This window comes from Spea bombifrons, chromosome 1 (genome assembly GCF_027358695.1).
Source record: "Spea bombifrons isolate aSpeBom1 chromosome 1, aSpeBom1.2.pri, whole genome shotgun sequence".
NCBI lineage: Eukaryota > Metazoa > Chordata > Amphibia > Anura > Pelobatidae > Spea > Spea bombifrons.
In genome coordinates, this window is record NC_071087.1 from 378,905 (window position 1) to 391,921 (window position 13,017).

General features: G+C 55.9%; 2 protein-coding genes across 2 annotated transcripts; both read right to left on the reverse strand.

Moving 5' to 3' along the window:
• Nucleotides 1-1,870: 1,870 nt before the first annotated feature.
• WBP1 (WW domain binding protein 1) lies at nucleotides 1,871-4,888 on the reverse strand. The gene is made up of 4 exons (XM_053458021.1): nucleotides 4,700-4,888; nucleotides 3,779-3,878; nucleotides 3,047-3,205; nucleotides 1,871-2,754 (listed from the first exon to the last, which is right to left on the reverse strand). The coding sequence occupies exons 1-4, from the start codon at nucleotides 4,802-4,804 to the stop codon at nucleotides 2,297-2,299; spliced, it is 822 nt and encodes a 273-aa protein (XP_053313996.1). The 5' UTR covers nucleotides 4,805-4,888; the 3' UTR covers nucleotides 1,871-2,296.
• Nucleotides 4,889-6,419: 1,531 nt separating this feature from the next.
• Nucleotides 6,420-9,600, reverse strand: INO80B (INO80 complex subunit B). The gene is made up of 5 exons (XM_053458020.1): nucleotides 9,480-9,600; nucleotides 7,837-8,080; nucleotides 7,477-7,598; nucleotides 7,239-7,387; nucleotides 6,420-7,031 (listed from the first exon to the last, which is right to left on the reverse strand). The coding sequence occupies exons 1-5, from the start codon at nucleotides 9,517-9,519 to the stop codon at nucleotides 6,522-6,524; spliced, it is 1,065 nt and encodes a 354-aa protein (XP_053313995.1). The 5' UTR covers nucleotides 9,520-9,600; the 3' UTR covers nucleotides 6,420-6,521.
• Between the last annotated feature and the right edge of the window lie 3,417 nt (nucleotides 9,601-13,017).

Genomic DNA, 13,017 nt, shown 5'->3' on the forward strand with positions numbered 1-13,017 from the left:
GCCATGCTGATTGGTACTGCTGAGATTAACTCCTCCTCTGCCAACCCCACCAGTGCTGTATCTATATATATATATATATATATACGATAAATAACCCCCTGCGCTGTATATACGGTAATATAACCTCCTGCGCTGTATATACGGTAATATAACCTCCTGCGCTGTATATACGGTAACATAACCTCCGGCGCTGTATATACGGTAACATAACCTCCGTCGCTGTATATACTGTGATATAACCTCCGGCGCTGTATATACGGTAACATAACCTCCTGCGCTGTATATACGGTAACATAACCTCCTGCGCTGTATATACGGTAACATAACCTCCGGCGCTGTATATACGGTAACATAACCTCCGTCGCTGTATATACTGTGATATAACCTCCGGTGCTGTATATACGGTAACATAACCTCCTGCGCTGTATATACGGTAACATAACCTCTGGCACTCTATATACGGTAACATAACCTCCTGCGCTGTATATACGGTAATATAACCGCCGGCGCTGTATATACGGTAACATAACCTCCTGCGCTGTATATACGGTTATATAACCGCCGGCGCTGTATATACGGTAACATAACCTCCGTCGCTGTATATACGTTAACATAACCTCCAGCGCTGTATATACGGTAACATAACCTCTGGCGCTGTATATACAGTAACATAACCTCCGGCACTCTATATACTGTGATATAACCGCCGGCGCTGTATATACGGTAATATAACCTCCTGCACTGTATATACTGTGATATAACTGCCGGCGCTGTATATACGGTAATATAACCTCCTGCACTGTATATACTGTGATATAACCGCCGGCGCTGTATATACGGTGATATAACCTCCTGCACTGTATATACTGTGATATAACCTCCGGCGCTGTATATACTGTGATATCACTGCCGGCGCTGTATATACGGTAATATAACCTCCTGCGCTGTATATACGGTAACATAACCTCTGGCGCTGTATATACGGTAACATAACCTCTGGCGCTGTATATACGGTAACATAACCTCCGGCACTGTATATACTGTGATATAACCGCCGGCGCTGTATATACTGTGATATAACCGCCGGCGCTGTATATACTGTGATATAACCGCCGGCGCTGTATATACCGTAATATAACCTCCGGCGCTGTATATACGGTAACATAACCTCCGGCGCTGTATATACGGTAACATAACCTCCGGCGCTGTATATACGGTGATATAACCTCCTGCACTGTATATACTGTAACATAACCTCCGGCGCTGTATATACGGTAATATAACCTCCGGCGCTGTATATACGGTGATATAACCTCCTGCACTGTATATACGGTAATATAACCTCCTGCACTGTATATACTGTGATATAACCGCCGGCGCTGTATATACGGTAACATAACCTCCGGCGCTGTATATACTGTGATATAACCGCCGGCGCTGTATATACTGTGATATAACCTCCTGCACTGTATATACGGTAACATAACCTCCGGCGCTGTATATACGGTGATATAACCTCCTGCACTGTATATACTGTAACATAACCTCCGGCGCTGTATATACGGTAATATAACCTCCGGCGCTGTATATACGGTGATATAACCTCCTGCACTGTATATACGGTAATATAACCTCCTGCACTGTATATACTGTGATATAACCGCCGGCGCTGTATATACGGTAACATAACCTCCGGCGCTGTATATACTGTGATATAACCGCCGGCGCTGTATATACTGTGATATAACCTCCTGCACTGTATATACGGTAACATAACCTCCGGCTCTGTAAAGTAACCCCCAGCATCCCCCATGGCTTTTACCCCACTGAGGGGTGACCCAGATGGGTCAAAAAACACAAAAACACTTAATGTCTTTAAATGCTTTATTGGGCAGAAACAGACCCCCCCCATTAATCAGCTCTGCACAATCTGCCCCAGGGACGGCCCGAGGGCTTTTGGGGCAACTTAACCCTTCAGGGGAACTGCCCCGCTTTCCAGGTGTTTAGTTGCTGCTCCATCACGTGGTAGAAGTTGCCCCCCTCGCCCTGCCCGGGCTGACAGGGGGATTCTGATACAGAGACATGACAGGAGACCAGGGGGATCTGCCCCAGCTGTATGCTGGGGCAGAATAAATATTATTATTTACCCCGGGGCAGTTCCTCTTCAGAACTCTCCATACTGTCGATCTTTCAGGATCCGACCAGGAGGACGAGGGCCAAAGCCACCGGCGCGGGTCCAGCCACCAGCCGCTCCACGGACAGCTTTCCAACACCGCTGGCCTCGGCTGGCCCTTTGTCACCCGGTGGCTCCCCGGCCCCGCTCCACCCCAGGGGCATCTTGGGTCTCCTCGCCCTCCCGGACGTGGCAGCGGCAAACGTCTGTGCCAGAGCCTCCAGTCAGCCGGCTGCATCTGGAGCACTGATCCTCCTCCCAGCAGGGGTGGCCGCTGCCTCCAAAGAAGTCCACATATGGCGAGAAGGCAGGCTGCCTGGAGAGTGGCCTACACTCCCCCCCCTCCTCGGGGCTCCGGGGCCAGCTGCCCCCCTCGCCGGGGGTAGTTCCGTGGCTGGTGTCCGTCTCGTCCGTAACCTGCACAGAATAGGAGCAGCTGGCGGGGGGGTCCACGCTGAGGCTGGCGGCATGCGATGGAGGGGGTGGAGAGGTCGGGGGGGCGGCGCTGTAAGGGGGTGGAGGGGTGGTGGGACGGCATGCCACCTCCTCATAGGCTGGCAGTTTGCAGGATGCTAATGCCCCTGTGAGGAGAGAAAAGGAATTCAGTCAACGTGGATGGGGGGGTAACATGAGGTGGGGGTAATACGGGGTGGGGGGTAATACGGGGGGTGGGGGTAATACGGGGGGTGGGGGTTATACAAGGTGGGGGTAACAGGTGCTATAAAGGCACGACCAGGAAGCTGAGTGGGGGGGGGCTGCATGTGACAGCTGAGACACAGGGGACCGGGGGCAGTAAAGGGGGGTGAGGGGGGTGAGGGGGCATTACAACGCGCGGGGGTAACAAGCAGGGGCAGTAGGGCAGGTGACACTCACGGAGATCCAGCACGGACGGGGGGGAGGGGGAGGCGCGCTGGAGGGCGATCAGGTGGATCTGGTGCTGCCTCTGCTGCTGCAGGCGATACTTGGCTCTGCGATGGCGGAGAACACAGCAGCAGCTCAGCAGGATCAGAGCCGACCACAGGAGCCAGAACCCTGGGGAGGAAAAACACAGGCGGGGGTCACAACCCCGGGGAGGAAAAACACAGGCGGGGGTCACAACCCCGGGGAGGAAAAACACAGGCAGGGGTCACAACCCCGGGGAGGAAAAACACAAACGGGGATCACAACCCCGGGGAGGAAAAACACAAACGGGGATCACAACCCTGGGGAGGAAAAACACAGGCGGGGATCACAACCCCGGGGAGGAAAAACACAGGCGGGGATCACAACCCCGGGGAGGAAAAACACAGGCAGGGGTCACAACCCCGGGGAGGAAAAACACAAACGGGGATCACAACCCCGGGGAGGAAAAACACAAACGGGGATCACAACCCTGGGGAGGAAAAACACAGACGGGGATCACAACCCCGGGGAGGACAAACAATCGGGGGTCACAACCCAGGGGGGGGGACACAGACGGGGATCACAACCCCAGGGAGGAAAAACACAGACGGGGGTCACAACCCTGGGGAGAAAAAACACAGATGGGGGTCACAACCCCGGGGGGGAAAAACACTGACGGGGGTCACAACCCCCGGGGGGGAAACACAGACAGGGGTCACTTACACCACAGCTCGTAGTAGTGGGTGCAGCAGCCGCTCTCCCCGCAGCAGTGGCCGCTCTCACACAGATACGGCCGGCCGACCCCCGGACAGAGACCTCCAACCTGCAGGAGACACCAGAGACGCTCAGAGACCCGCCTCATACCCACGGCCACGCCCTCGGCCACGCGCCCCACATTGTCACGCCTACCAACAAGCCCACTCATACCCCACTGCCACCTCTACCAACACGCCCACTCATACCCCTCCGCCCACTCACACCCCACTGCCTCACTCATACCCCTCCGCCCACTCACACCCCACAGCCACCTCTACCAACATGCCCACTCAAACCCCACCGCCCACTCACACCCCACTGCCTCACCGCCGACTCACACCCCATAGCCACCTCTACCAACATGCCCACTCACACCCCACTGCCTCACCGCCCACTCACACCCCACAGCCACCTCTACCAACATGCCCACTCACACCCCACTGCCTCACCGCCCACTCATACCCCACTGCCCCACTCACACCCCAATGTCCCACCGCCCACTCACACCCCACAGCCACCTCTACCAACACGCCCACTCAAACCCCACTGCCCACTCACGCCCCAAAGACTCACACTCCCACTGCCTCACCACCCACTCATACCTCACTGCCTCACCGCCCACTCATACCCCCAAAGCCCCACCGCCCACTCACACCCTACCTCTCACTCATACCCCACTGCCCCCCCACGTCCAGCCTGCTGCCCCTAAAGCTTTTACAGCAGAATATTGGGACAGTTTGCGTGCATCACAGATACCCGGCGGCGGGGGCTCCCGACCTGCGTCCACTGATCCAAAAACTGCCCCAAAGGGGGTAACTCCCCCCAGATCAGCACACAGCCGCCGTTCCACTGCTTTAACCCCTGAATGCCTTTTAAGCCCCTGCTTACCTGGGCATTAATGGATGGGTGAGGAGGGAGCGCATGCTCAGCGCTTCGGAGGGGGGCGTCATACAGACAAGGGGTCCCACAGGACGAGCTGCCCTGGCCAGCCATGCACTCGGTGCTGTGCTCTGTGTCTACTACACCTGGTGTCGCTGCGCAATGTTATCAGGGCCCGCTGTGTACAGTAAACACAAAACTAACACTCTGGGGAGGAGACAAAACTGCCCCCGGCTGGGACTAAACTGCCCCCCCGCTGGCACTAAACTGCCCCCGCTGAGTCAGGACTGGAGTATACAGAGCAAGGAGGGAAATTCAAGCCCATGGGGCAATAAGCAGGATCTGGGCACCAAGCAGCCAGAGGGTTAATGCGCAACAACACGCAAGTAACCCCTTCACTGCTGGTTGTCCCGGGCTGTGTGTTGGGGGGTACATGGTGTAACCCTTTCACTGCTGGTTGTTGCCCCGGGCTGTGTGTTGGGGGGTACATGGTGTAACCCTTTCACTGCTGGTTGTTGCCCCGGGCTGTGTGTTGGGGGAACATGGTGTAACCCCTTCACTGCTGGATGCCCCGCGCTGTATGTTGGAGGTACATGGTGTAACCCTTTCACTGCCGGATGCCCCGCGCTGTGTCTTGGGGGTGAATGGTGTAACCCTTTCACTGCCGGTTGCTCCGGGCTGTGTCTTGGGGGGTGCAACCTTTTCACTGCTGGATGCCCCGGGCTGTGTGTTGGGGGGGGGGGGGGTACATGGTGTAACCCCTTCACTGCTGGTTGTTGCCCCGGGCTGTGTGTTGGGGGGGTACATGGTGTAACCCCTTCACTGCTGGTTGTTGCCCCGGGCTGTGTGTTGGGGGGGGGGTACATGGTGTAACCCCTTCACTGCTGGTTGTTGCCCCGGGCTGTGTGTTGGGGGATGTACGGCGTAACCTATTTCACCTGGTTTCCCCAGGCTTTGCCACTCACCAGGGGCCCCGCTCTTCCATACGGTTGGAGCCCCGTTCTTTCCCCGGTGGCTCTCGCCCTTTCATACGGCTGGAGCCCCGCTCCACATAATTCCCCGGGACAGCGGCTGCGCGGACGGACACCATGTTACTCCACCCACCACCGCGGCCATCTTGCTCCTCCCCAGCAGCGGCTGTGATGAATGTTCGAGGCAGCGGAGACATAATACCAGAGATCCGGCCGTGTAGGTGTTTAGCGCTCTGTGCGGTGGAGAGCGGCTCAGATCATTCCAAACGGAGCAAAAAACAGAAAATTCATGGGGGGGGGGACAAACGACGAAGGAAGCGACAACCAATCAGATTTTATTGAATAGCTTCAGCAATCAATCAAGCTCTTCCGTGTAGGCGATGTGATTAAAGGCGCCATTTATTTCACCGCCCCAGCTATATCTCATGTTGCCCGGAGCGACTGTGTTTAACCCTTTCTCCGCGTCTACTTTCAGCAAAAGAACCAGCTTGGAGACAACTCACATGGAGTGCGCCCGCGCACACACAGAACGGGGGGAGGAGACCCGAGCGCGCGCGCGCACACACATAACGGGGGAGGAGACCCGAGCGCGCGCACACACACACATAACGGGGGAGGAGACCCGAGCGCGCGCACACATAGCGGGGGGAGGACACACGAGCGCGCGCACACACAAAGGCTGATGAAGAAGTATATTCCACATCACCTGCCCCCCTCCGCCCCCAACAGACAGATGATTGACAGTTGAGGGTGTGAATTGGGGGCTCTTGCTGAATCCACCCCCTCCCCTGACTCCTCGCCCGTGAAAGTTCATCACTCCATGGTTAACCCCTTGGGGTCACTCTATATACTTCCTGAGTTCACTGCGGGAAGATCTCCGGGGCTGCCGCTCCTCGCTCCACCTCCTCCGCTGCAGCACGTCGTCGCCGGTAACACTCCAGGCTGCAGAGCGGCACAAAAGTCTCCGAGCAGCAATACTTTTTAATGTTCACGCAGCCCGGAACAGCGCAGAGCGTGGGGGCTGGCAGGGCCGGGCGTGGCTCCAGGGGGGTAGGTGCCGGTACCCCCGTGGGGTAGGAGATGGTGATGGCCCCCGCTGTGTTCTGGTAGCGGACAGTGGGGCAGGGGGGCTGGCGGGCCCGCCTTTCGCGGGGCGTTTTCACACCCCGGGACTTGGAGGTCTTGGTGAGCCGCTCAATGGTCTGCTTCTTGCTCTCCTCGGCCTTTTTGGCCGCCTGCAGCCTCCGCTTGCGAGCCTTCTCCTCCCTCTTCACCAGCATCTCCTCGGAGAGCTCCTGCGGGGGCAGGGGGTAAACGGCCGGGGCAAAAACAGGAAGGGCCTGCATCTGCTGCTTCTGCAGGAGGGCTTTCTGAGGAGAGACAGCGAGGGCGATGAGCCAGGATAGAGCACGGATGGAGTAAATGGGCAAATAACTGCCCCAGAAAGCAGATTCTACCCCACCGGTATCTACATGAACTTCATTACCCCTATGCCTTGTGTAACACACACGCAGGCAGAAATACCCCCACCCCCACCCACACACACACACACACACACACACGGGGCAACGGGGTACCTGGCGCGCAGTCAGTAGACTCTCGTCAGTCTCGCGTTTCAGGTCTCCGTTCACATCCAGCTCTCCTCTCTCCAGAGCCTCCAGCCAGCGAGACTCCTCATCCTGCTCGGCCCCCGCAGACGGAAGGGGGTCCAGGTTACTGTCCTCGTCTGTTGGAGGGAAACAAAACCTCTAGGACAGGTGTCCAGACCTGCGCAGGTCAGGGGCAGGAGACGGGACCCACGTGCCTCTAACTTACCCAGCCAGGCCCGGTACTGCTCTATGGGGACGCCCTCCACACCCTCCAGGGGCTCCTCCTCATCATCCACAGCCAGCATGGGGACGGGCGACAGCTCCGGGATCACAGTGAACGTAGGAACACTGGGGAGGAAGCAACGGTACCCAATGATCACCCTCATCACCCTGCAGTGGGAGGGAAGACTGTGTCCCATAACTCCCTGCAGTGGGAGGGGCAGACCTTATGTCCCATAGATCCCTGAAGTGGGAGGGGCAGACTTCGTGTCCCATAGGCCCCCTCTGTCCACCGCCCTGAAGTGGGAGTGGCAGACTGTGTCCCATAGATCCCTGCTGTCGCTGTGGGCAGAGTTTTTAACATTACCTTTTTGTACCAAGAACCTGCCCCCCCAGCTTGATCTTCAGTTTCAGCTGGGGTTTTGCGGGGCTGTCGGGGGGCTTGTGTTGAGGCTTTGTGGGGCCCTCGGGGAAATTGTGCTGAGGTTTTGCGGGGCCATCGGGGGGCTGGGCCGGTCCAGGTACCTCTTGGTGATGTTTTTTCTTGTGTTTTTTGTGCTTTTTATGCTTCTTCTTGTGGATTCCGTGGACAGTGACATCGTCTTCATCACCTGAGAATAAACAGACATTACCCTCCAGCCGGAGCCTCTCCCCTACACAGTCCCTCCCTATAGACCATCCTATCGCCCCTTCTCCATGTCCCCCCAAATCACCCCCCTGCGTGCAGTACAACGCTCCAGTACCCCACCAAATCACCCCTCTGCGCACAGTCCCACAACAGTCCCCAACCCCACCAAATCACTCCCCAGCGACCCACAACGCTCCAGTACCCTCCCACACAACCCCCCCGGCCAGTCCCACAACACTCCCCTACCCCACCAAATCACCCCTCTGCGCACAGTCCCACAACACTCCCCTACCCCACCAAATCACCCCTCTGCGCACAGTCCCACAACACTCCCCAACCCCACCAAATCACTCCCCAACCCCACAACGCTCCAGTACCCTCCCACACAACCCCCCGTCCGGCCCCACAACACTTCTCTACCCCACCAAATCACCCCTCTGCGCACAGTCCCACAACAGTCCCCAACCCCACCAAATCACTCCCCAGCGACCCACAACGCTCCAGTACCCTCCCACACAACCCCCCCGGCCAGTCCCACAACACTCCCCTACCCCACCAAATCACCCCTCTGCGCACAGTCCCACAACACTCCCCTACCCCACCAAATCACCCCTCTGCGCACAGTCCCACAACACTCCCCAACCCCACCAAATCACTCCCCAACCCCACAACGCTCCAGTACCCTCCCACACAACCCCCCGTCCGGCCCCACAACACTTCTCTACCCCACCAAATCACCCCTCTGCGCACAGTCCCACAACAGTCCCCAACCCCACCAAATCACTCCCCAGCGACCCACAACGCTCCAGTACCCTCCCACACAACCCCCCCGGCCAGTCCCACAACACTCCCCTACCCCACCAAATCACCCCTCTGCGCACAGTCCCACAACACTCCCCTACCCCACCAAATCACCCCTCTGCGCACAGTCCCACAACACTCCCCAACCCCACCAAATCACTCCCCAACCCCACAACGCTCCAGTACCCTCCCACACAACCCCCCGTCCGGCCCCACAACACTTCTCTACCCCACCAAATCACCCCTCTGCGCACAGTCCCACAACACTCCCCTACCCCACCAAATCACCCCTCTGCGCACAGTCCCACAACACTCCACCCCCCCAAAAAAGACTCCCCAGCGCCCACAATGCTCCAGTACCCTCCCACACAACCACCACCACCCCCCCGACCCATAACGCTCCATTACCCCACCAAATCACTCCACCCCGAACCCATAACGCTCCAGTACCCCACCAAACACCCGCCCGGTCCCACAACGCTCCAGTACCCCCACCAAATCACTCCCCAGCGTCCTACTACTCTACTACCCCGTGGGCCCCAGTCCCTGAGCGCCCTCTGTTGCCCCCGTGCCTCTCTCACCTGTCCCCTCCATAGCCTTCCGTTTCCAGCTGTTACTCATGCCCCTCTTCCGTCTTCACATGTTTTCACCGGATATCCCCCAGTGCCCCGGAACTAAATGTTCTCAGAATCAGCTTCCGGCGGGACCATTTACTCGACGCACCGAGTGCAGGAAGTTGCGGTTTTAGGGCTGGTAAAGGGGGGGTGATCGGGATTCGGTGTTACAAGTCACAAGCGCCTGACCCAACCCACTTACATATGCATGCCTGCCAAATCTCCCTGCTCAGTGTGGCCAGTCCCTCTCTGAACCCCAAGTGTCTTTGTTTCGTTTGGCCAGTCCCTCCATATATGCAAACTGTCTCTGTTTGATGTGGCTACTCCCATCGCTATACCCCAAATTACTGATTCCCTCTCTTGCTGGGTATAGGGGTAAATAAACCCATTACTATTCTAAATGCCCCGCCCCAGCCACACCTCTAACCAGCCCCTGGACTGCCCCCGTAAGAATAGGGGAGAGCACAGCAGCTGCAGTTTAATGTAAGAAGAATGGGGGGGCCGCTGCAGTTTAATGTTTGAAGAATGGGGGAGAGCGCGGAAGCTGCAGTTTAATGTTAGAAGAATGGGGGAAAGCCCAGGAGCTGCAGTTTAATGTTAGAAGAATGGGGGAGAGCGCGGTGGCTGCAGTTTAATGTTAGGAGAATGGGGGAAAGCCCAGGAGCTGCAGTTTAATGTTAGAAGAATGGGGTAGAGCCTAGGAGCTGCAGTTTAATGTAAGAAGAATGGGGGAGAGCGCGGCAGCTGCAGTTTAATGTTAGAAGAACTGGGGAGAGCGCGGCAGCTGCAGTTTAATGTTTGAAGAATGGGGTAGAGCGCGGAAGCTGCAGTTTAATGTTAGAAGAATGGGGGAGAGCCCAGGACCTGCAGTTTAATGTAAGAAGAACGGGGGAGAGCGCAGCAGCTCCAGTTTAATGTTAGAAGAATGGAGGAGGGCGCGGCAGCTGCAGTTTAATGTTTGAATATAGGTGGAAAGCGCGGCAGCTGCCGTTTAATGTTAGAAGAATGGGGGGAGAGCGTGGAAGCTGCAGTTTTATGTTACAATAGGGGAGGGCGTGGCAGCTGGAGTTTAATGTTAGAAGAATGGGGTAGAGCGTGGCAGCTGCAGTTGAATGTTAGAAGAATGGGGGAGAGCGTGGCAGCTGCAGTTCAATGTTAGAAGAATGGGGGAGAGCCCAGGAGCTGCAGTTTAATGTAAGAAGAACGGGGGAGAGCGCAGCAGCTGCAGTTTAATGTTCGAAGAATGGGGGAGAGCACGGAAGCTGCAGTTTAATGTTAGAAGAATGGGGGAGAGCGCAGCCGCTGCAGTTTAATGTTAGAAGAACTGGGGAGAGTTGGCGGCTGCAGTTTAATGTTAGAATAGGGGAGGGCGCGGCAGCTGCAGTTTAATGTTAGAAGAACTGGGGGAGAGAGCAGCAGCTGCAGTTTAATGTTAGAAGAACTGGGGAGAGCGCGGCGGCTGCAGTTTAATGTTAGAAGAATGAGGGAGAGCCCAGGAGCTGCAGTTTAATGTAAGAAGAACGGGGGAGAGTGCAGCATCTGCAGTTTAATGTTAGAAGAATGGAGTAGAGCGTGGCAGCTGCAGTTTAATGTTAGAAGAATGGGGGAGAGCGCAGCAGCTGCAGTTTAAAGTTAGAAGAATGGGGGAGAGCGCGGCGGCTGCAGTTTAATGTCAGTAGCACGGGAGAGAGCGCGGCAGCTGCAGTTTAATGTTAGAAGAATGAGGGACAGCGCGGCAGCTGCAGTTTAATGTTAGATGAATGGGGGAGAGCCCAGGAGCTGCAGTTTAATCTTAGAAGAATGGGGGAGAGCGCGGCAGCTGCAGTTTAATGTTAGAATAGGGGAGAGCGCGGCGGCTGCAGTTTAATGTAAGAAGAATGGGTAGAGCGCGGCAGCTGCAGTTTAATCTAAGAAGAATGGGGTAGAGCGTGGCAGCTGCAGTTTAATGTTAGAAGAATGGAGTAGAGCGTGGCAGCTGCAGTTTAATGTTAATAGAACGGATGAGAGCGTGGCAGCTGCAGTTTAATGTTAATAGAACGGATGAGAGCTTGACAGCTGCAGTTGAATGTTAGAAGAATGGGGGAGAGCGTGGCAGCTGCAGTTTAATGTTAGAAGAATGGGGGAGAGTGCGGCGGCTGCAGTTTAATGTTAGAAGAATGGGGGGCAGCGCGGCGGCTGCAGTTTAATATTAGAAGAATGGGGTAGAGCCCAGGAGCTGCAGTTTAATGTTCGATGAATGGGGGAGAGCACGGAAGCTGCAGTTTAATGTTAGAAGAATGGGGGAGAGCGCGGCAGCTGCAGTTTAATGTTAGAAGAATGGGGGAGAGCGCAGCAGCTGCAGTTTAATGTTTGAAGAATGGGGGAGAGCACGGCAGCTGCAGTTTAATGTTAGAAGAACTGGGGGAGAGCGCAGCAGCTGCTGTTTAATGTTAGAAAAATGGGGGAGAGCGCGGCGGCTGCAGTTTAATGTTAGAAGAATAGGGCAGAGCGCGGCGGCTGCAGTTGAATGTTAGAAGAATGGGGGAGAGCGCGGCGGCTGCAGTTTAATGTTAGAAGAATGGGGGAGAGCGCTGTGGCTGCAGTTTAATGTTAGAAGAATGGGGGAGAGCGCGGCAGCTGCATTTTAATGTTAGAAGAATGGGGGAGAGTGCGGCGGCTGCAGTTTAATGTTAGAAGAATGGGGTAGAGCCCAGGAGCTGCAGTTTAATGTTCGATGAATGGGGGAGAGCACGGAAGCTGCAGTTTAAAATTAGAAGAATGGGGGAGAGCCCAGGAGCTGCAGTTTAATGTAAAAAGAACGGGGGAGAGCGCAGCAGCTGCAGTTTAATGTTATAAGAACTGGGGGAGAGCGCAGCAGCTGCAGTTTAATGTTAGAAGAATGGGGGAGAGCGCGGCGGCTGCAGTTTAATGTTAGAAGAATGAGGGAGAGCCCAGGAGCTGCAGTTTAATGTAAGAATGGGGGAGAGTGCAGCATCTGCAGTTTAACGCATCGGTCTCATGTCCCTCTCTGTAGTCACTCCGTATGCGTTCCGGACAGTCCCCGGTGTTCCATCTCCATGGTTACTGTTGGTGCTTGGATTGATCTTAAATACGAGCCGGTAGGTCAGGGTTCAGGCACGCGGGGTCCTGATAAGGAACACAAAACTATCCCAACGTTCCCCATCTCCATGAATAAGCCAAAGAGAGAGAGAAGGAGAGTGAAGAGAAACAGAGGGAGGAGCAATGGCTGGAGGAGGGACAGCTGCCTTGGAGTAAGAGAATGTGAGAGAGGAGTCTGCTCCAGGTTCAGGAGAGCGATCCAAAGGCAGAGGAGCAATCCTACAGAGGAGAGATCCGGAGACAGAGGAGAGAGACAGAGGAGTGATCCGGAGACAGAGGAGAGAGACAGAGGAGTGATCCGGTGACAGAGGTGAGAGACAGAGGAGAGATCCGGAGACAGAGGAGAGATCGGGAGACAGAGGAAAGATCCGGTCACAGAGGAGAGAGACAGAGGAGAGATCCGGAG

Excerpts from the sequence above, each read along its gene's own strand:
- WBP1 (XM_053458021.1), bottom strand. The coding sequence starts at position 4,804 with ATGGCTGGCCAGGGCAGCTCGTCCTGTGGGACCCCTTGTCTGTATGAC. Across the intron at positions 3,879-4,699 it reads ACCCATCCATTAATGCCCAG|GTTGGAGGTCTCTGTCCGGG; the intron begins GTAAGCAGGGGC and ends TGTCTCCTGCAG. Across the intron at positions 2,755-3,046 it reads CCCGTCCGTGCTGGATCTCC|GGGCATTAGCATCCTGCAAA; the intron begins GTGAGTGTCACC and ends CTCTCCTCACAG.
- INO80B (XM_053458020.1), bottom strand. The coding sequence starts at position 9,519 with ATGAGTAACAGCTGGAAACGGAAGGCTATGGAGGGGACAG. Across the intron at positions 8,081-9,479 it reads GAAGGCTATGGAGGGGACAG|GTGATGAAGACGATGTCACT; the intron begins GTGAGAGAGGCA and ends GTTTATTCTCAG. Across the intron at positions 7,599-7,836 it reads CAGGTTCTTGGTACAAAAAG|TGTTCCTACGTTCACTGTGA; the intron begins GTAATGTTAAAA and ends CTTCCTCCCCAG.